This window comes from Salvelinus sp. IW2-2015, unplaced genomic scaffold (assembly GCF_002910315.2).
Source record: "Salvelinus sp. IW2-2015 unplaced genomic scaffold, ASM291031v2 Un_scaffold3803, whole genome shotgun sequence".
NCBI lineage: Eukaryota > Metazoa > Chordata > Actinopteri > Salmoniformes > Salmonidae > Salvelinus > Salvelinus sp. IW2-2015.
In genome coordinates, this window is record NW_019945077.1 from 15,508 (window position 1) to 37,764 (window position 22,257).

The 22,257-nt window shown below is 43.0% G+C and overlaps 2 protein-coding genes and 1 long non-coding RNA gene across 6 annotated transcripts; 1 reads left to right on the top strand and 2 right to left on the bottom strand.

The window, feature by feature from the left end:
- Window positions 1-266: 266 nt before the first annotated feature.
- LOC112076515 (mediator of RNA polymerase II transcription subunit 29-like) lies at window positions 267-4,528 on the bottom strand. Of its 4 annotated transcripts, XR_011477763.1 has the most exons (5): window positions 4,139-4,528; window positions 3,025-3,188; window positions 1,006-2,149; window positions 508-563; window positions 267-452 (listed from the first exon to the last, which is right to left on the bottom strand). XR_011477763.1 is itself a non-coding variant. In XM_024143269.2 (3 exons), the coding sequence occupies exons 2-3, from the start codon at window positions 3,176-3,178 to the stop codon at window positions 1,791-1,793; spliced, it is 513 nt and encodes a 170-aa protein (XP_023999037.1). In that variant the 5' UTR covers window positions 3,179-3,188; window positions 4,139-4,528; the 3' UTR covers window positions 794-1,790. The 4 variants fall into 4 exon arrangements, 1 of the variants encoding a protein (XP_023999037.1); XR_011477762.1 differs by having other exon boundaries at window positions 267-563; window positions 3,025-3,185; XR_011477761.1 differs by having other exon boundaries at window positions 267-563.
- A 4,875-nt stretch (window positions 4,529-9,403) lies between these two features.
- LOC112076516 (nucleoporin NUP42-like) lies at window positions 9,404-15,825 on the top strand. Its single transcript, XM_070441358.1, is given in 9 exon segments — window positions 9,404-9,725; window positions 10,770-11,088; window positions 11,208-11,314; window positions 11,635-11,687; window positions 12,031-12,117; window positions 13,100-13,148; window positions 13,151-13,177; window positions 13,180-13,200; window positions 14,832-15,825. Coding segments are annotated over 9 exon segments (1,407 nt in total). The 5' UTR covers window positions 9,404-9,550; the 3' UTR covers window positions 15,401-15,825.
- A 4,722-nt stretch (window positions 15,826-20,547) lies between these two features.
- Window positions 20,548-21,957, bottom strand: LOC139026060 (uncharacterized). Its single transcript, XR_011477760.1, has 2 exons — window positions 21,193-21,957; window positions 20,548-21,062 (listed from the first exon to the last, which is right to left on the bottom strand). It is a non-coding gene; the product is annotated as an uncharacterized lncRNA (long non-coding RNA).
- Window positions 21,958-22,257: the final 300 nt, after the last annotated feature.

Here is a 22,257-nt window from a genome sequence, read left to right on the forward strand (position 1 = left end):
ATGGCAAGTAGTGCACTATGTAGGGAATAGGGTGCCAGCAGTGCACTATGTAGGGAATAGGGTGCCAGCAGTGCACTATGTAGGGAATAGGGTGTCAGTAGTGCACTATGTAGGGAATAGGGTGCCATTTGGGTTGCACCCTGACTTTTGGTCAGGTGATTCACAACTTTACTGAATCAGGAAATAAGCGAGACGCCACTGACTCTCACAGAGATGTACATACAGTATGTAGCCACACACACACACACACCGTGTTCACACAGACATGGAGGCACACATTGATCAATGTTTATTTGTTCTTCTGTCATTACAACAATCATGTTTAGCCTTCATTGCAGTATTTACAGACCATGATTTATGTGTCACGTCCACTTGAAGCACAGTGATGTCAATCACTGTATTACTGAATAGACAAACTTGGTAACACCTTTCTGATTAGCTTCTAATAGTACCTTCTATCAGTATTATATATATCTATACATCTTACTGATTAGCTTCTAATAGTACCTTCTATCAGGATTATATATATATATAACATCTTACTGTTTAGCTTCGAATAGTACCTTCTATCAGGATTAGATATATATATAACATCTTACTGATTAGCTTCGAATAGTACCTTCTATCAGGATTATATATATATATAACATCTTACTGATTAGCTTCTAATAGTACCTTCTATCAGTATTTATATATATATATAACATCTTACTGATTAGCTTCGAATAGTACCTTCTATCAGGATTATATATATCTATAACATCTTACTGATTAGCTTCTAATAGTACTTCTATCAGGATTATATATTCTATAACATCTTACTGATTAGCTTCTAATAGTACCTTCTATCAGGATTATATATATAACATCTTACTGATTAGCTTCGAATAGTACCTTCTATCAGGATTATATATATATTAACATCTTACTGATTAGCTTCGAATAGTACCTTCTATCAGTATTATATATATCTATAACATCTCACTGATTAGCTTCTAATAGTACCTTCTATCAGTATCCACATGGTGCTGTTTCCCTCTAAAACATGGGCCCTGTTATGTAACTGAATAGCAGCTAGTGGATATAATCTTACATTTTTACCTGTCTGTCACAAACACCAATGCTCATTCATTCAAGCAATCCTACCTCTTTAAAAAAAAGTTCCCTTCTAACCCACTGTAATCATAGTTTAAAAAAACAACAACATCAATTGATTGGTAAAAACAATATTATATCCTTCATATTCAAAATATTACACGTATATATGTAAACATCTTATAAACAACGTATCATTTCCTGGAATGTGCATAGGTGTGTGTGTGTGTCTCATTTTCAGTATACTGTTTTGATACAAAAAAAGTCTAGAAAAGTCTGGATGGTTTTTAAAGCTGAAAGGTGGTACTTCTTACAGAAAATGGTCCTTCCTTCCTCCCTTCTTTCCTTTCTTCCTTGAAGTAGCCTAACCACTAATCTTTATGGGATTGGATTAGTAAAGACACACTTGTCTTCCTATTGCTTTCAATCAATCAAACCTTGTCAGACCTGTGATTTCCTCAAGGAAGGACTGTTTAAGTATCTTCCTAGCTGTCACTGAGAAACTTTCACGACTGCCAATCACCGACTTTCACGACTACCCTCAACGTATCTTCAACTTACCCTCAACTTATCTTCAACTTACAATTCATCTTCATCTACCTTCCTCTTTCCCCAGAACGGACGGCCATGTTGAAGTAAAGGTCAGAAGTAAGAGCATTCTTTGGCCGCTGTCTCCCTCATCATCACCATCCTCGTTATCGTACGTCCTCTTTCCCAGTAGGAAGACTGGAGCGTACCCTCTTCTTCTCCTTAAACCGGCCTGACCGAGACACCCTCAGGTTCCTACGACAAGTCTGTTCGTTGAAGACCGACTCAAACTGGGAGTCATCGAAGGTCTCGTCGCTGAAGAGGCTGGTGCCTGTACTGACTGGTGCCTGTGACTGCTCTGCCTGTGGCTGCTGTGATGCTGGTGGTTGTTGTGATGCTGGTGACTGCTGTGATCTTGGTGGCTGCTGTGATGCTGGTGGCTGCTGTGATGCTGGTGGCTGCTGTGATGCTGGTGGTTGTGGTGATGCTGGTGGCTGTTGGTTGGTTGGGAGTTTGGAGGCTGTTGCTGAGAAGAGTAGAGTAGAATACAAGCACGTTAGGAGATTTCAAGGAGGCTTAACATGAGTGACCCGTTTCAGGAACTAGGCGTCACTACTTCACAGGAGAGCCGTTTGAAACAATAACTAATGATTTTACGAACGCTTAACACCCGTTGAATACGGCCGGTGTCAGTAAACGTCGGCAACAAAGCGTAATTTAATGGTTGCCAGCAGCACAGGTACAGTCACCAACGCTCTGGATAARATGAAAGCCAGCTCTGCTAGGGGGAGTAAAATGTTCAGAGTTTGGGTGGGGACTAAATCTTCAGAGGGTGTGAACGATGCTGAATGGGTGGAGACAAAGAAGAGCTTTCCAGACAGGTACCAAAATATTCAAAGGCCATTTTCTCAAAAGTAAGTTTACTAGTTTATCAACGTTCAAAGCAGAATCCTTTCCATTGTTGCTCAAATGTAGTGTATGATATACCATTTTGTAGCTCTGAGTGTCTACTATTATACCAATTTAAAAAACTAAAATTTTGCAACATAAGACAGAATCAAGGCGGTCGATCACATTTTGGGGGGCATACAAGGAGGTCAGTGTGCCAGAGGTTCTTTTCTCAAAACATATTATTTTCCCCTCTATGCACCTAGAACAATGTAAGGTAAACACACAATCCAGCCTCTGTTTTAAAAAGTATCTTATAGGCCAGTCTGTCATGATAGCCTTAACATTAAAATGGTCCAGTTTGTAGAGCATGGCGTTTACAATAACAGCAATAGTGAGTTTGATTCCCGGGACCACCCATACATAAAATGCTTTTATTTACACATGTCGCTTTTGGATAAAAAGAGTCTGCTAAATGGCATATATCACTGTGTGGGTGCTGAGATGACTTACAGTGTGGTGTAGCTAGGAGTCCCTGCGCGTGGGGCGTCAGAGGGTCCTTCACTGTGTCGTGGAGCTGAGTGGCTGTGGTGATGTCCTTGGTACCACTGCTACTTCTCTTACTGTTCCCCATAAACGCTCTCCACCAAGTCACTCGCTCTGCCATCTTCCACCTGCTAGACACATTAACAGGTCCACCTTTATGCCAAGTATCACTCAGACATCTATTAAACCGTATATCTAAAACATATCTTGTCATAGTGATGTGATATCGACAGGTCGGGTACAGTGTTATTACAATGTAATAACTGTTTAAAATACTGCTGGTATAATTGCGCAATGAATATTAAGGTTTTTACACCAAATATCCTGAGCAGCATAATGCACATTCATCATCATCATCATCATCATCATCATCATCATCAATTATAGCTCTATGATGATGCCCACAGTGCGAATTGTATCCTGAAATTCGTGAGATCTTTTTTTTTTTTACGTGACTTCCTATAACGGTAGAAATGTATTATATTTTAATGTGGCATGACCAGTCATGATGCTTTCATCTGATTGTCAACAACAACAAAAAATAACTTTAAAAAAAATAAGGCTACATTTTCGTCCAAGTCCCAAAAAGATTCCGTGCGTCCCAACAGTGCACTGTGCACCGCGATTGGATGAATAGAAAGAGACCTCTGTTACAAGACACCAACAAGTCTAAATGACATTCAGTGAGTATCATCAGGCCTACACTCTTGTAGCCTGATTCATTGATACGTTTTGTTGACAAAATGAGCTTTTGTCTGGACACATGAGACGGTGCTGAAATATGGGATATATGTATGATATATACTGTATGTATATGAAATATATGGGACGGAAATACATGTCTCATTCGCACACGGATTATGCCTTTATGTTCTTCTTGGTCAGTGAAAGACTATGAATATGAATACATAACTTCTTTGCAAAAAACAACAACAAACTAAACAGCAAACACACCGTATACTATCCGTAACTATCTATGTCGAGTAGAACAGGTTTAATGAGCCGTGAGAACAGCTGAGACAGAGCTGTGATTCACCGCTCAGCAATGCTATAAGCATCTCTACACCACCGGGCCACTCACCTGTACTATTCGGGCTGGTATGGGACAGGGCCGGAGAGGAGCGGGTCGGACCTCTTCGAGAACGAACTTTAGTCCGTGTTGATGTAAAAATCCATGGCTGATATCTTGTGGAGTCAGTTGAAACGGCTATTATGTTGTGCGTCCTAAAAGTGGGTCTATCTTTACACACGGATTCTCAGCGCAAGCTATCTCCACTCATTCTCTTTCCACGGTTGAAAAATGATATATATTTAAAACGAACTATCAGTAATTTGATTCGCTCTCATAACTCGTTTCAGTGATTCTCTGATTTAAAAAATACGACTGAATTTACAACTTTATATTGAGGCGTCTGTCTTTTAGTGGACCTGCAGGTTTCCGCCTCCGAAACTGTCCTCCCGGAGGAGCACCTGTCCGGGCCCCTGATTGGCCAAAACCGGAGGACCGCTGACGTGACCAGCGTTCAGGTGAATCCACTAGAAGGGAGGGTTGGGCTTCAGGGTAACCTAGCAACGTGCCGCGGCGCGGCGCGTACATTGCATCCAGGAGGAAATGCATAGAGGCACTGAACAATAGCACACAACACAGAGTCACACCCTCCAAAGGGACAGACGATGTTCAGATACTAGAGTTTAATTGGTTAGCAACAGTATATTAAAACGCCAAGAAAATGGAATGAAGATAGCACTGGTGATATTTTTTACCGGAACAAATATTTTAATGGTTACCACAGCGACAGTGAGGTATACCACTAATTGTAGACCGATCTGTCACATCTAACAAAAAAAACAGTTTTCTGCGGATAGATTCAACTGAGCAGATCGACGTACTGTACAAGTGGACGCTAGTTTATCACAGGGCCTTAACCCCAATCTATCTGAGTACAGAGCAGAGACGCCTCAAGATCCATGTTCAGTCTTTAGTATGACTCTACTGAGGGGCGGACAGTCTGACCACAAGGCAACTGAGTTGGTGAAAGATGCAACTAGGCCTATACAATTTCTACAGTATATGTATTCCAACCTCCTGCGACAGATACAGAGAAGAAAATGCAATCAGTGTTAAAATTAGCAGAGACATTTAGTGTCTCTATTATAAAAAGGAGCATACACAGCATACACAGAGGAATCCCAGGACCTTTCAAAGTCATATTGACACAGAGCATACAAACTGACATAAGCACAGCAAAGACTGGACTGCTGCCAGCTTTACCTGTTGTGCAGCTTGTAGGAAATGAAGGTTCCGGATGCTTTAGCATGGACACATACTGTGCATTCCTTAGTGTTTCTGGATTAAGTTTCTCTATGAGTGTTTTACAGTTTCTCTCTCTCTCTCTCTCTCTCTCTCTCTCTCTCTCTCTCTCTCTCTCTCTCTCTCTNTTTAACAAAGCACACTTGTTAATTGAAATGCATTCCAGGTGACTACCTCATGAAGCTGGTTGAGAGAATGCAAAGCTGTCATCAAAGCAAACTTTGAAGAATCTCAGATGTAATATATTTTGATTTGTTTAACACTTTTTTTGGTTACTACATGATTCCATATGTGTTATTTCATAGTTTTGATGTCTTCACTATTATTCTGCAATGTATAAAATAGTAAAAACATTAAGAAGAACCCTTTGACTTGTACTGTATGTCTCTGGGTAGCATCCAGCTCTAGAACTGACCATGTGAGGTGATTGTTTTGATATGACAGAGCAAATTATTAGGCAATTTCGGGACTGTTGTGAATGCAGTATCTGAATGGTTGTTACAGAGAAAGAATGTGAGTGGGACAGACGCTAACTTTAATGTGATTACAAATGGGTAGTAAGCGTGTCGTAGATGAGTATCAGTCCTCATTCGGAGAAGGCAGTCAGCAAGAAAATCTCATGCTACTGTGGTATCTTTAACTTGGGTAAGAGGTAGACCTRAGGAATGCCTATATAAATAGACAGTTTACGTGTGTTTACAAATGACAGCGAGGACCCGAACTGGAACAGGTAGAGAGGGAGGGAAGTGGTTTCCCTCTTCCATCAGGAATGTGGGTCAGGTATCCCTGCTCTCTCCTTCCTCCCTGTCTGTCTGCATACCTGGGGGACTCCCTAACCTCCCTCCCTCTTCCTCCCACCCRGAAACTACACGTGACTAGTATGTACACACACATGCACAGTATATTTGACAGAGTAAATGGAAAGCATCAGGAGTGTTGTCCACTTCTTAGGGCGAGGGTCCATTTTTCTTCATTTCCGCCTGACTGACGTGACAAAAGTAAACGGCCTGTTGCTCAGGCCCTGAAGCCTGGATATGCATATAATTGGTACCATTGGAAGGAAGACACTTTGCAGTTTGTATAAATGTTAAAATAATGTATGAGACTATAACACAATAGATATGGTAGGAGAAAATCCAAAGAAAAGATTTTGAGAGCCCATGCTCTTACAATGGAAAGTATAGGGGCATAATGAATTCTAGCTCCCAGGATGCAATTCTTATGGCTTCCACAGGGTGTCAGCAGTCTATGTTCAAGGTTTCAGGCTTGTAACTTCCAAAACGAATAAGAAATATGAGTTTTAGTAGAAGGACATACTCTTGGAAATTCGTGTTTGGGCGCGCGATGAAGACAAGACGCACCTGCTATTATCGGTTTCCTATTGAACATACTTCTTTCCGTAAGAAATATTATAGTTTGATTACATTTTAGGGAATCTGAGGAGTAAATAGAAATATATTTTGACTTGTTTTAACAAAGTTTAGGGGTAGATTTTCAGATTCCTTTCTCTGCATGTTGAACGAGTGGATTACTCAAATCGAGGGCGCCAACTAAACAGACTTTTGAGGATATAAAGAAGGATTTTATCTAACAAAATGACACTACATGTTATAGCTGGGACCCTTGGGATGACGAATCAGAGGAAGATTTTCAAAAAGTAAGTGAATATTTGATTGCTATTTGTGAATTTATGAAACCTGTGCCGGTGTAAAAATATTTTGATGTGGGGCGTTGTCCTCAAACAATCGCATGTCATGCTTTCGCTGTAATAGATACTGTGAATCGGACAGCGCAGTTAGACTAACAAGAATTTAAGCTTTCAACCGATATACGACACTTGTATGTACCTAAATGTTTAATATCCATAATTTTAATGATTATTTGTTTGAAATGTGCGACCACCAGTTTCACCGCCTATCCCTGAGAGGTTTTTAATGTTCAGTACTTTCCTCTCCTTGTCTATTTTCATCCAGCCCATGCTAACAGAGGAGGCCACTTAAGAGGAGAACCCAAGTCCGTAGTCTTGAGGAAGTCTTTCTACGTAGGAGGCAGACAGACAGAATACTTGTGAAATTATGAAATTATGTGGATGGAACTCAAAACTGTCAACATGATTTATTGACCGATCATGTTCTCTCTCTCTCTCTCTCTCTCTCTCTCTCTCTCTCTCTCTCTCTCTCTCTCTCTCTCTCTCTCTCTCTCTCTCTCTCCTTCCTCCATCATCTACTCTCTCTCTCTCCTTCCTCCTTCATCTCCAACCTCTCTCTCTCTCTCTCCTTCCTCCATCATTCCCAACCTCTCTCTCTCTCTCCTTCCACTGAATATAAAATACTGCCCTCTATTGACTTGTGAAAGCATCAAACGGAACTACTGGCACTCTGCACTGGTTTATATGTTGATATGGATACAAACCTATATTTCACTGAGATAGGTAATGYCATGGGTTAGATAGAAAATACTGTATTTTCAATGCATTATCTAAGAGTACTGCTTGTGCAATTTATATTTCATATGTTGTATTGACATTGGCCCATTTAGTTTACTGAGATCCATGGATGATCAAGTGACTCTGTGACTGTGGATGGTGAAATAAGTCCCAGTTATAATGAGAGAGAGAGATAGAGAGATGCATCTGTATCTCTGAATCAGGACATCGTTCAGGAAGAATTGGATCTAAGAACACAATGACACCCACTGTATTAATGTCATCTGACAGACATGTTCTCAGGCTGCAACTATCACACTCTTTTGGCAGACAGACAGACTGAGACAGACAACACACACTCTCTGAGCAGTATGATCTGTTATGTTACAAGGTGGAAATGGGAAAAGATCTCACCATACTTGGGGCTCCCAAGTGGCACAGCGGTCTAAGGCACTGCATCTCAGTGCTAGAGGCGTGACTACAGACCCTGGATCGATTCCAGGCTGTATCACAACCGGCCATGATTGGGAGTCCCATAGGGCGGCGCACAATTGGCCTAGCGTCATCGGGTTAAGGTTCGACCTGGGTAGGCCTTCATTGTAAATAAGATTTTGTTCTTAAATGACTTGCCTAATTAAATAAAATGTTAAATAAATACAAAAAATCCTTCCCTGGGTTTCTGCTTGGGTCAACTTCCTATCCCTAATGCAACTCCCTATCCCTAATACAACTCCCTATCCCTCATACAACTCCCTATCCCTAATGCAACTCCCTATCCCTCATACAACTCCCTATCCCTAATGCAACTCCCTATCCCTAATGCATACTAAACCTTCCTTACATTTGCATGGGCTTGTTGTCAACAATAACCCCCAAAATACTATTTGCAAGAATATTACGCTGGAGTGTCTCTTATACAATATTGGGAAAGGGACTTTTCAGTCTATTGGTGACCTGTGATTTGTGATACTGTACTGTGTGTGTGCGTGTGTGTGTGTGTGCGCGTGCGTGCGTGCGTGCGTGTGTGTGTGTGCGTGCGTGCGTGCGTGCGTGCGTGTGTTTGTGTGTGTGTGTGTGTGGTACTGTGCAAACACTGCACGGCCCTCCAGGTGAAACTCACCTCAATCTCACCTCAACAGGTTGTGTGTTGTCATGGCAACACAGGTGAAACGCTCTGGAATGTGGAGTTGGCAAAGAGGAATCACAAAGACACTCTGTGTCCCTCCCTCCTCCTCTCTCTTCCACTTCCTCTTTCTCTCTGTCTTGCAACACTTTCACCTGTAAGTTAAAAATAGCATAGTTTACATAGCAACTGTACTYTCAACACTGACAATGCAGACAATCTTGTTGCTCTAAACACAGGCTACGTATGTACAGTATTTAAGCACCCATACGCCGCTGACGCACACACGCACATAGACAGAAATACACACACACAATACAATAATACTACCAATTGTATAGAGTCTTAGGTAATATAGCCTAATTATGTAATTATTTTCTGTACTATTGTCTACTGCGGCTGATCATTTTGATTCAGGATTACTTTCCTGGATGCAGTACCAAAACCAAACACATGGGCGCATTGTTGCYTTACCCGCCTTGCACTTGACGTCATAGACCTGCGACATTCCTTCATGTGGATTTTCAAAATGGCGTAATTTGAACGAAAACAATGTGGTGTTGAAAACTATTGTGGGGAAACGAGAGGATTTAATTTCATTCACCGCACCAGCAATTATAAATCCTGCCACACTATGACGGTGTGCAACTTTTGGATGCAAGGCCGGTGTCGATATGGCGATAAGTGTTGGAATGAGCACCCAAAAGGAGGTGGTGGTGGAGGAGGAGGCGGCGGCGGTGGTGGAAATTACAGCAACCGTCCCCCTCAACAGTCCAACAGAGGAGGAGGAGGAGGAGGTGGTGGTGGTGGTGGAGGAGGAGGAGGTAAGGGGTAGCTAGCCTCTGCCCCACAGGCTTTCATCTTCACTTTCGACAACGTCGGCGAAGCTTGGGAGCCGAGGCTAACTAAATGTAGTACTAGCTAGTAGTATTGTTCATCTGGGTCCCCAGACCGCAGTCTGTTTCTGTTATAGCCAACTCTACACCGTAGCTAGTAGCCATAAACTCAACTATAACATTTGTTTTGTTTACTTTTTAGCCTAGCTAGCTACGTTTCTTTCTAGTAGTCTCGGCTTTACATCCGTTACAAAATGTTACGGCAGTGGGAGACGGTGGTTATGAGGAACACTTATATTGTAACGTTACTTGTGATGGTTTTTGGTTCACTGATTATTTGGACCAATCACTATTTCGCGCGTGTACAGCAGTATCTGTCTGGCATATTTTTAATCTTAAAAAAAATGTTTATTAAGAGCAAAAGATGGTATGGTCTTGGGTACTCCTCTTCGGAATGTAACTGTGGGGGAAATAATYTTGTTGGTGATGAGAAATGTGGTGTGCTCGGACGACCCCCGACACTCCAGTCAAGCCCCAGGTGAAAAAGATGAGAGGGAAAGATGGTATGTCACTTCTTGAGATGCAAAACAATATTGTGATGCTTTTGACAGCAAAATAAAAATGTGATTAAAGGGCAGATGGCTTGGAGAACATGTTTTTATTTTTCAAATGTAACCTTTATTTAACTGGGCAGTTAAGAACAAATTCTTATTTACAATGACTGCCTACCCCCGGCCAAACCCGGCCGATGCTGGGCCAATTGTATGCCACCCTATGGGACTCCCAATCACGTCCGGATGTGATACAGCCTGGATTCGAACCAGGGACTTTAGTGACGCCTCTTGCACTGAGATGCAGTGTCTTAGATCGCTGCCCCACTCGGGAGCCCGTATTTAGGCAGTCTTAATCTATGAACGTCCTGTTTCTCCATCCAATATTTAGGTTGTCTAATCAATGAACGTCCTGTTTTCCCATCCAATATTTAGGTAGTCTAACCAATGAACGTCCTGTTTTCAGGGTTTGGGAACAGAGTGTGGGTGAACCCAGCTCAGAGGTCTGGAGGAGGAACCTACGTCCAGCCATCATCCTTCTCCTCCCAGCAGGGTGGGGATGACTGGGGCAGAGGGGGAGGAGGAGGGGGAGGGGGAGGTGGTGGCAACAACTGGGGTCCAGGTGGAGGAGGAGGAGGAGGAGGAGGAGGAAGAGACAGCCAAGTCAAGAGTTCCAATTTCAGTTTTGCAGCCGCCTCTCCAAACCAAAACAGATTTTCTGCCTTGAGCACACAGAGCAGCTTTGACAGGGGTGGGAGTGAAGGGGAGGACAATGAAAAACACTTGTAAGTCCAGTGATTGGATACAGTTTTCACAATGGTATTCAGAATTCACACACACATACACACATACTTTACAAAGTAGTCTGTAAATGTAATAGGCATTGTCTTGTCTCCTCCACCAGGGAGACCATCCAGAAAGACATGGAGATCTGGGAGACTTCAGGACAGTGGCTTTTCTCCTGTTACTCTGTCCTCAAAGAAACCATCTCAGGTAAGACGAAACAGAAGGGTTAAGCTTTGGTCTGGTCCCACTGTAGGATTGTCTGGTTGGAACAGATTGATTGTTACCACCACACACTCACACATGAGGGTTGGACACAGCTGTTAACCATTTACCTACTAGTCAGGGGAGGATTTAGAGGGAGTGGTTTCGGGAGTGCAGCCCTGGTGGCTGCAAGTGGTTTTGGACAGGCGAGTGGATATTACTGTGAATTGTCGTTAATTACTTTTGGACGGTGAAGAGTCTCCAGTATATTGAATGGATGTGGAACGCCAATGAAACATGGTCTCCGCCTCTGTGCAGGGGTTTACAGAGCTCTCTCAAAAGAGAGCTGAGACTGGAGTACTACAACACCAAGCCAACAGGAGACCTGCAGGGTTATGTGAGTAGAATCACACGCATGTCCCCTTATCTACATAAACACAGTATAACATAAAGCCATCTGCACTGGGATTCAATGTCATGAAGAAAATATTGTATTGCTCCATACGAGACAGACATTTGTCTCCTGCTTTTTAACGAACCCTTCCGACACACACACACACACACCTTATGTAGAAGTGGCTGGAGCAGCCGGCAGCCGTAGTGCAGTGCCCAAAGAGCAGTTTAGGGGGCGTTAAGTTCCTTGCTTCTAACTTAAGGACACTGATTCCAGAGTGTACAGCCATTACGTTTCATATGTGTCTGTATCGTCCAATCAATACTACCGTCTGTGTCGTCTGTAGGTTAACGTCATCAATCAGCTGCTCAACCAATGGAGAAGCAGAGTCCAGGAGCTGAGGGCTATGAGCGGCAYCACCAGAGTCGCTATGGTAACACACACACTACTTTCTGTAGTGATACGACAAGACGAAATAGAAAAGTCGTATACACTAACCGTTCAAAAGTTTGGGGTCACTTAGAAATGTCCTTGTTTTTGAAAGAAAAGCTTCTTTTTTTTGTCCGTGTTTAAAATAACATCAAATTGATCAGAAATGCAGTGTAGACATTGTTAATGTTGTTGTAAATGACTATTGTAGCTGGAAACTGCAGATTTTTATTATGGAATATCTACATAGGTGTACAGAGGCCCATTATCAGRAACRATCACTCCTGTGTRCCAATGGCACYTMGTGTTAGCTAATCCAAGTTTATCATTTTAAAAGACTAATTGATCATTAGAAAACCCTTTTGCAATTATGTTAGCACAGCTGAAAACTGTTGTTCTGATTAAAGAAGCAATAAAACTGGCCTTCTTTAGATAGTTTGAGGTCTGGAGCATCAGCATTTGTGGGTTTGATTACAGGCTCAGAATGGCCAGAAACGAAGAACTTTCTTCTGAAACTCGTCAGTCCTATTCTTGTTTTGAGAAATGAAGGCTATTCATGTGAGAAATTGCGCAAGAACTGAAGATCTCGTACAATGCTGTGTACACTCCTTCAGGAGCAGCGCAAACTGGCTCTAACCAGAATAGAAAGAGTGGGAGGCCCGGTGCACAACTGAGCAAGAGGCGTAATTAAGCGTCTGTTTGAGTCCTCAACTGGCAGCTTCCATTAAATAGTCCGCAAAACACAGTCTAAGCGTCAGTGAAGAGGCGACTAGGGATGCTGGCCTTCTAGCAGAGTTGCAAAGAAAAGCATATCTCAGACTGGTTGATAAAAAGAAAAGATTAAGATGGGCGAAAGAACACAGACACTGGACAGATGAACTCTGCCTAGAAGGCCAGCGTCCGAAGTCGCCTCTCTTCACTGTTGACGTTGAGCCTGGTGAACGGTAGTGTGTGTTCAAGGTGACTAATACTCTCGTCTCTCCCAGCTTGCAGAGCTGGACAACCCAGCACCACAGGCAGCGTCTGGAGGTTTTGGTCGACCCCAGTCACCGGCTTTGGGTCCTCAGACCATCTGGCTTTGGAACGGGTAAAGATTTGCTGTAGCCTGTGTTCTTCATAGGAATATATATAGATTTGCTGTAGCCTGTGTTCTTCATAAGAATACAATAGAAAAGGAATACAGGTGTGGAGGCCCTACTCCTTGTTCTTCATATGTACTCCTAGGTTGACTGGCTAGACGCCTCTGAACTCCTAGGTTGACTGGCTAAGACCCTCTAACTCCTAGGTTGACTGGCTAAGACCCTCTAACTCCTAGGTTGACTGTAGACCTCTAACTCTAGGTTGACTGGCTAAGCCTCTAACTCTAGGTTGACTGGCTAAGACCCTCTAACTCCTAGGTTGACTGGCTAAGACCCTGTAACTCTAGGTTGACTGGCTAAGACCTCTGAACTCCTAGGTTGACTGGCTAAGACCTTGTAACTCCTAGGTTGACTGGCTAAGACCCTCTAATCCTAGGTTGACTGGCTAAGACCCTCTAACTCCTAGGTTGACTGGATACAGACCTCTAACTCCTAGGTTGACTGGCTAAGACCTCTAATCCTAGGTTACTGGCTAAGACCCTCTACTCCTAGGTTGACTGGATAAGACCTCTAACTCCTAGGTTGACTGGCTAAGACCCTCTAACTCCTAGTTTGACTGGCTAAGACCTCTTAACTCCTAGGTTGCCTGGTAAGACCCTCTAACTCCTAGGTTGACTGGCTAAGACCCTCTAACTCCTAGGTTGACTGGCTAAGACCTCTAACTCCTAGGTTGACTGGCTAAGACCCTCTACCTCCTAGGTTGACTGGCTAAGACCTCTAACTCCTAGGTTGACTGGCTAAGACGCCTCTAACTCCTAGGTTGACTGGCTAAGACCCTCTAACTCCTAGGTTTGACTGGCTTAAGACTCTGTAACTCATAGGTTGCTGGCTAAGACCTCTAACTCCTAGGTTGACTGGTAAGACCCTCTAACTCCTAGGTGTACTGGCTAAGACCTCTAATCCTGGTTGACTGGATAAGACCCTAACTCCTAGGTTGACTGGCTAAGACGCTCTTAACTCCTAGGTTGACTGGCTAAGACCTCTAACTCCTAGGTTGCCTGGATAGACCCTCTAACTCCTAGGTTGACTGGCTAAGACCCTCTAACTCTTTTAGGTTTGACTGGCTAGACCCTCTAACTCCTAGGTTGCGCTAGACCCTCTAACTCCTAGGTTGACTGGCTAAGACCTCTAACTCCTAGGTTGACTGGCTAGACCCTCTAACTCCTAGTTGACTGCAGACTTGTAACTCTAGGTTGACTGGCTAAGACCTCTAATCCAGGTTGACTGGCTAAGACCCTCTAATCCTAGGTTGACTGGCTAAGACCCCACTAACTCCTAGGGTGCTGGATAAGACCTTAACTCCTAGGTTGACTGGCTAAGACCTCCTAATCCTAGGTTGACTGGCTAAGACCCTCTAACTCCTAGTTGACTGGCTAAGACCCTCTAACTCCTAGGTTGCTGGATGACTTAACTCAGGTTGACTGGCTAAGCCCTCTAACCCTAGGTTGCCTGGATAAGACGCCTCTAACTCCTAGTTGACTGGCTAAGACCCTCTAACTCCTAGGCTGGCTGGATAAGACCCTGTAGGATGATATCTCTCTGGTACTATATCTAAAGCTAGACTCTCCTCTCTCCCTAGGTTTTGGAGTGCCAGCCCAGGCTCCAGTCCAGGACACCTCAGGCGTCAACAGTTTCAGCTTTGCTGCTCCGAGTGCAGGAGGCTTTGGTTCGTCTGCTCCCAAGCCTGCAGCTTCTGGTTTTGGCAGTGCTGTGGTAGGCGCCACACCAGCCCCCGCTGGAATCGGTTCTACGGCCWCCTCTGCTCCCTCGGRAGCAGGTTTTTCCTTCGCAGCGCCTGCTGCCGACAAAGACCCAACTACTGCCGTTTTCGGAACTTCTGCTTCAGGGTTTGGAGCTGCTGCCTCTGCTTCCGGGTTTAGCTTCAACTCGACGACCACTAGTGGAGGAGGATTTAGTGGAAGTGGTTTTGGGAGTGCAGCCCCGGTGGCTGCAAGTGGTTTTGGACAGGCGCGTGGAGGGTTTGGGGGTATGGTAGCAGGAACAGGGGCGGCTGGGGGGGCAGCAAACAGTCTCTTCTCCCCCCAGAGCCAGCTGAGTGAAGAGGAACTGAAGGAGTTTGGAGGGAAAAGGTTCACCCTGGGACAGATACCACTCAAACCCCCCCCTGTTGATATGCTGGTTGTCTGATCCCACCGTGGAACCACTCAGACCTCCCCCTGTTGATATGCTGGTTGTCTGATCCCACCGTGGACATCTACAAAATGCTTTCTCTCCTTTTCTTTAACTGACCCGATGGGGAAAGAGCTGGACTGAATGTCTCTCAACCCATTTTGTTGTGTAAAAACCCTTATGTTCAGAATCCCCCCCCCATCCTTGATGATGTAATTACTGATCTGACTAGTTTCTACTGATACAATCAATCAAATGGATTCTGAATGATGTCATGTTTTAACCAAGAGGGTGTTCCTGGTAATAGTGCCTTGCCATTAGGTTGAAATGTTRCCTTTTTAAAATGAAGCGGGAGCAGAATGTAATGCAGACAACATGACCACAGACTACTGGTGGTCTGCAAGGCCTTAATATATCAACATTAAAATTAASTTTTAATTATGCTTGGTGGTATTTTTTTCTTTTGCATAGATTTATTTTTCAAACCAAATTGTTGGCTGTTGTGTGCTTTCATCTCAGTCCGTTACCCCCCCCCCTCAGGTGTATGTTGTATGAACGATACTTTTTGACAAGTAACAAAACATGGACCGTCACACACACACACATTTAAAATACGGTATACAAATAATACAACAGAAACACACTGTGTGTCCTCTTGCGGTCCCTGACCTTTCCATGAGATGTTTCATTTTAAAAATTAAAAAAAAAAGCTGCTCGCTTGAGTAATTGGAGATGGGCGATCATGGCTCTGTATATTACTGCGTTGTCGTGAATTATTTTTGGAGCCCTGGTGGCTTGTCTTGTGGGGTATGTCTGAACTGAATGTTATTTGATTATGCAGACAATCATGGAATTTATTACAGTAATAATCTCAAAACTAGTAGAGAAGCAGATAATCTCTCGTCAACAGGAAGGACTATCATGCCTGTTGTTGATGTTTAGTTCTGTATGTGTAGTTAAAGGGAAAGGCTTCCTGCTCTGTTCTGTATGTGTAGTTAAGGGGAAAGGCTTCCTGCTCTGTTCTGTATGTGTCAGTTAAAGGGAAAGGCTTCCTGCTCTGTTCTGTATGTGTAGTTAAGGGGAAAGGCTTCCTGCTCGTTCTGTATGTGTAGTTAAGGGAAAAAGGCTTCCTGCTCTGTTCTGTATGTGTAGTTAAGGGGAGAGGCTTCCTGCTCTGTCTGTATGTGTAGTTAAGGGGAAAGGCTTCCTGCTCTGTTCTGTATGTGTAGTTAAGGGGAAAGGCTCTCTGCTCTGTGCTGTATGTGTAGTTAGGGGAAGGCTTCCTGCTCGTTCTGTATGTGTAGTTAAGGGGAAAGGCTTCCTGCTCTGTGCTGTATGTGTAGTTAAGGGAAAGGCTTCCTGCTCTGTTCTGTATGTGTATGTAAGGGAAAGGCTTCCTGCTCTGTTCTGTATGTGTAGTTAAGGGGAAAGGCTTCCTGCTCTGTTCTGTATGTGTAGTTAAAGGGGAAAGGCTTCCTGCTCTGTTCTGTATGTGTAGTTAAGGGGAAGGCTTCCTGCTCTGTTCTGTATGTGTAGTTAAGGGAAGCTCTGCTCTGTTTGATGTGTAGTTAAGGGAAAGGCTTCCTGCTCTGTTCTGTATGTGTATTAAAGGGAAAGCTCCTGCTCTGTCTGTATGTGTAGTTAAAGGAAATACTTCGCTCTGTTCTGAGCTGCAGCTTTGCTAGGTCTTTATTTACCTCCTCTTGACCATATTACCGGACAGTAATCAAGACGGGACACACAGCCTGATACTACTGCTACTGTTGATTTGTGGTAAACAACAACAACAAAAAAACAACACAGAACATCTTTTAATAACAGACCTCCTGTCTTCACAGCAACTTAGTCAATATGTCTTAACCATGATCCTCGATGTTAAACCAACGAGATTAGTTTCCTCAACTGGCTCAGTGGTCACATCCTTTATGTCTCCAGTTGAGGTCTTAGAGAATGTTTTTAATCAAATAAAAGACGTTTAGTTGTACATGTACTTATGTTTAATTAATCACCATTCTGTAACTAACTCATTATTTAGAGTTTCAGTTCAACTGGTTTTGGGTGCAGACTGTGTATGCAGAATCATCTGCATCATTCTAGCTTTGTGTTTAAGACCAGTGGCAAATCATTTGTAAAAAAAAAAAAAAAAAAAATGGAGAAGAGTAACGGCCCAAGCCACTGCCTGAGGGACACCCCACTGTACAATCTGATGTTAGAGGAGCTTCCATAGAAGAACACTCTGGATAAGAAACTCCAATCAACCATGTGATGGCAGGTGATGTAAAACCATAGAAGTGAGTTTCTTCAATAACAATTTATGATCAATAACTTTAAAGGCTGCACTGAAATCTAACAATAACAGCTCCAACTATCATTTATCCTTGTCTTTAACACATCATCCTTCATCTGAGTCAGCTGGAAGAGGGCAGACAAAGCCTTCCTCAGGAAGACAAAGATTTGGCAGGTTCAAAAGGTTCTACAGCTGCACCATCGAGAGCATCCTGACTGATTGCATCACTGCCTGGTACGGCAACTGCTCGGCTTCCGCGCAAGGTAGTGCGTACGCCCAGTAATCATGGGGCCAAGCTTCCTGCCATCCAGGACCTCTTACACCAGGCGGTGTCAGAGGATTTCGTAACAATTGTAAAAGCCCCGGCCACCCAGTCATAGACTGTTCTCTCTGCTACGCATGGCAAGCGTACCAGAGCGCCAAGTCTAGATCCAAAAGGCTTCTCCACAGTTTTTACCCCCAAGCCATAAGACTCCTGAACAAGTAATCAAATGGCTACTCAGACTAGTTGCATTGTGTGCCCCCCCCCAATCCCCTTTCTTTTACACTGCTGCTACTCTCTGCTTTATCATATATGCGTAGTCACTTTAACTATCATTTCATGTACAGTTTAAGTCGGAAGTTTACATACACCTTAGCCAAATACATTTCAACTCAGTTTTTCACAATACCTGACATTTAATCCTAGTAAAAATTCCCTGTTTTAGGTCAGTCAGGATCACCACTTTATTTTTAAGAATGTGAAATGTCAGAATAATAGTAGAGAAAATAATTTTCTTTCAGCTTTTTATTTCTTTCATCACATTCCCAGTGGGTCAGAAGTTTACATACACTCAATTAGTATTTGGTAGCATTGCCTTTAAATTGTTTACTTGGGTCAAACTTTTCGGGTAGCCTTCCACAAGCTTCCCATAATAAGTGGGTGAATTTTGGCTCATTCTCTGAAAAGAGTCTGGTGTCAACGAGGTCGGGTTTGTAGGCCTCCTTGCTCGCACATGCTTTTTCAGTTCTGCCCACACATTTTCTATAGGATTGAGGGATGGGGCTTCATGATGGCCACTCCAATACCTTGACTTTGTTGTCCTTAAGCCATTTTTCCACAACTTTGGAAGTATGCTTGGGGTCATTGTCGATTTTGAAGACCCATTTGCGACAAAGCTTTAACTTCCTGACTGATGTCTTGAGATGTTGCTTCAATATATCCACATAATTTTCCTACCTCATGATGCCATCTATTTTGTGAAGTGCACCAGTCCCTCCTTCAGCAAAGCACCCCCACAACATGACGCTGCCACCCCCATGCTTCACGGTTGGGATGGTGTTCTTCGACTTGCAAGCATCACCCTTTTCCCTCCAACATAACGATGGCCATTACGGCCAAACAGTTCTATTTTTGTTTCATCAGACCAGAGGACATTTCTCCAAAAAGCACAATATTTGTCCCCATGTGCAGTTGCAAACCGTAGTCTGTCTTTTTTATGGTGGTTTTGGAGCAGTGGCTTCTTCCTTGCTGAGCGGCCTTTCAGGTCATGTCGATATAGGACTTGTTTTACTGTGGATATAGATACTTTTGTACCTGTTTCCTCCAGCATCTACACAAGGTCCTTTGCTGTTGTTCTGGGATTGATTTACACTTTTCACACCAAAGTACATTCATCTCTAGGAGACAGAACGCGTCTCCTTCCTGAGGGGTATGACGGCTGCGTGGTCCCATGGTGTTTATACTTGCGAAATATTGTTTGTACAGATGAACGTGGTACCTTCAGGCATTTGGAAATTGCTCCCAAGGATGAACTAGACTGGTGGAGGTCTACAATCTTTTTCTGAGGTCTTGGCTGATTTCTTGTGATTTTCCCATGATGTCAAGCAAAGAGGAACTGAGTTTGAAGGTAGGCCTTGAAATACATCCACATGTACACCTCCAATTGACTCAAATGATGTCAATTAGCCTATCAGAAGCTTCTAAAGCCATGACATCATTTTCTGGAATTGTCCAAGCTGTTTAAAGGCACAGTCAACCTAGTGTATGTAAACTTCTGGCCCACTGGAATTGTGATTCAGTGAATTATAAGTGAAATAATCTGTCTGTAAACAATTGTTGGAAAAATGACTTGTGTCATCCACAAAGTAGATGTCCTAACCGACTTGCCAAAACTATAGTTTTTTAACAAGATATTTGTGGAGTGGTTGAAAAACAAGTTTTAATTTCTCCAACCTAAGTGTATGTAAACTTCCGACTTCAACTGTACATACTACCTCAATTAGGCCGACTAACCGGTGCCCCCGCACATTGGTTACCCGGACTATCTGCATTGTGTCCCACCACCCGCCAACCCCTCTTTTACGCTTCTGCTACTCTCTGTTCATCATATATGCATAGTCACTTTAACAATATCTACATGTACATACTACCTCAATCAGCCCGACTAACCGGTGCCTGTATGTAGCCTCGCTACTGTATGTAGCCTCGCTACTGTTATAGCCTCGCTACTGTTATTTTTCACTGTCTTTTTTTATTTCTTTACTTATCTATTGTTCACATAATACCTCTTTTTTTTTACTTAAAAATTGCACTGTTGATTAGGTCCTGTAAGTAAGCATTTCACTGTAAGGTCTACCTACACCTGTTGTATTCGGCACACGTGACACATAAACATTGATTTGATTTGCAGTACAAGTTGAGTGCCCTTCTCTATATGCTGAAAGTCACTAGTTGAAGATGCACAGTGCAGAAATCGCTCCACCATTTCCTGGTTGCTACGTTTTTATTTTTTTTCGTTACGACTAATTTCAGTTTATGACAAAAACAAGTAGTTTAGAGAATCATTGTACCATCTAAACTAATGTGAAATATGTTCTCCATAACCAAAAAAATATGTTACTTTCAGCTGTTTGAAGCTGGTGAACAAAACCGAAAGTAAAAGACGCATAAACAACATTTTAAGGAACGGGAAGCATAGAATTAGCGTACATAGAACATATCTACTGCTTCTTAGACTTGTTTCCAATAAAAATGACAGATCTATAACCCACGTTTCTATGTTAATTTGGTCGGGTCACCCCAAAAAGTAACATATTGCAGCTTTAACTCTTCACAGCAAGTAACTGGCATGTGGCAGGTAGAGGGMGGCCAGATGGGGGCCGGCACGTCCAGGTGTCAGGCCAGGGTGTCCTCAGTCGCGGTCCAAGCACCTCAGGCCCTCCGGAAAGGGGAGACAGAGAAAAGATGAGGGTTAGTGATGTCTAAGACCATAGTAGACCACATACACTGGGGGGGTTAGAGAATAATCAATAGCACACACCTGTTCCACCTGGCTGTGATACTGTAGGACTACTCATGTTACTCTACTGAGTCAAATCAGGTAGCATTTAATGTCCTGTGTTTGTGTTACTCTACTGAGTCAAATCAGGTAGAATTTGATGTCCTGTGTTTGTGTTAACCATGTGTAACGGATGTGAAATGGCTAGCTAGTTAGCGGTGGTTCGCGCCCGGGTCGGGGCGACGTAAAGTTAAACAGTTAACCATGGCAGCTACCATTGCAACTAAAGAGATGTGCAGAAAGATATTCCTCGGTCTATGGATATTTTCCCCTTCATGTATTTTTCATGTCAGCCAGACCCCCTCTTTTCAAAGAAACACCATTTAATTCATCTCTAGGTGAGMAAAATATGTCGCTTTATTCTGGTCACAAAAAATAATCCAGAAAATTGGGGTAAACATCGGCACACTGGCAGAAAAATGAATGTTCTATTCTCAGCCAAGCCCATKTTGTCAAAGAAAACACAATTTAATGCTCTCTCTATTTGAGCAAAATACGTCGTTTTGTGATCACAAGAAAACCCAAACACTTCCGGTAAAGAGCACCACAGCCATTAAAGTGAGAACAATTCATTGAATTTGCTSTTATATGGCTGCTACTTAGAACTACTATAACAGTAAATGAATAGATGACATTGACTGCTATAAACCTGTCTCCAATATAATAGTTTAAACGGGCGGACCTTTGACAAATACATCTCCGTGTGAAAAGGGKGTCCCATCGTCTGTTTTGTCAACGAACTCAATGTATTCCAAACATTGATAGTAATCAGATGATCGCAATAATGTAGGTAGTCTAGTAAATGCTGCCCCCCTCTGGTGTGTTCTATTGAAAACTGTCTGGGACTCGTTGCTTCCCTGTTTACCACTCACATATATATGACTTATTAAATCAAAGACGAAATMAACTGCAATACTCTGGTCTCAGATATATTAGTACTACTAGACTACACAGTACCACGGCGGATCCATTTTGYAATGAGAGTTTTTTTCGTCGTATTAAAACAAGTCCCAGTCCAACGCCTTGTTCTGCAAATCAAAATCATTCATTACTGCCACGCACAGATTGGCTGGGGACAACCTCATAATGGGCCTCGGGATCTCCTCGTGGTATTTTTGTGCATTCAAATTGCCAATTGTTAAAATGCAATTGTTTTTGTTGTCTTTGTTATGTCTGCCCCATACCATAACCCCACCGCCACCACGGGACACTCMGTTCACAATGCTGACATCAGCAAATTCTCTAAAATGACGTTGAAGGCAGTTTAC

Bases quoted from the DNA above. Each gene is read 5' to 3' on its own strand.
- LOC112076515 (XM_024143269.2), bottom strand. From the start codon at position 3,178: ATGGCAGAGCGAGTGACTTGGTGGAGAGCGTTTATGGGGAACAGTAAG. The intron at 2,150-3,024 runs GTAAGTCATCTC...TACTCTTCTCAG, and splicing joins ACTCCTAGCTACACCACACT to CAACAGCCTCCAAACTCCCA.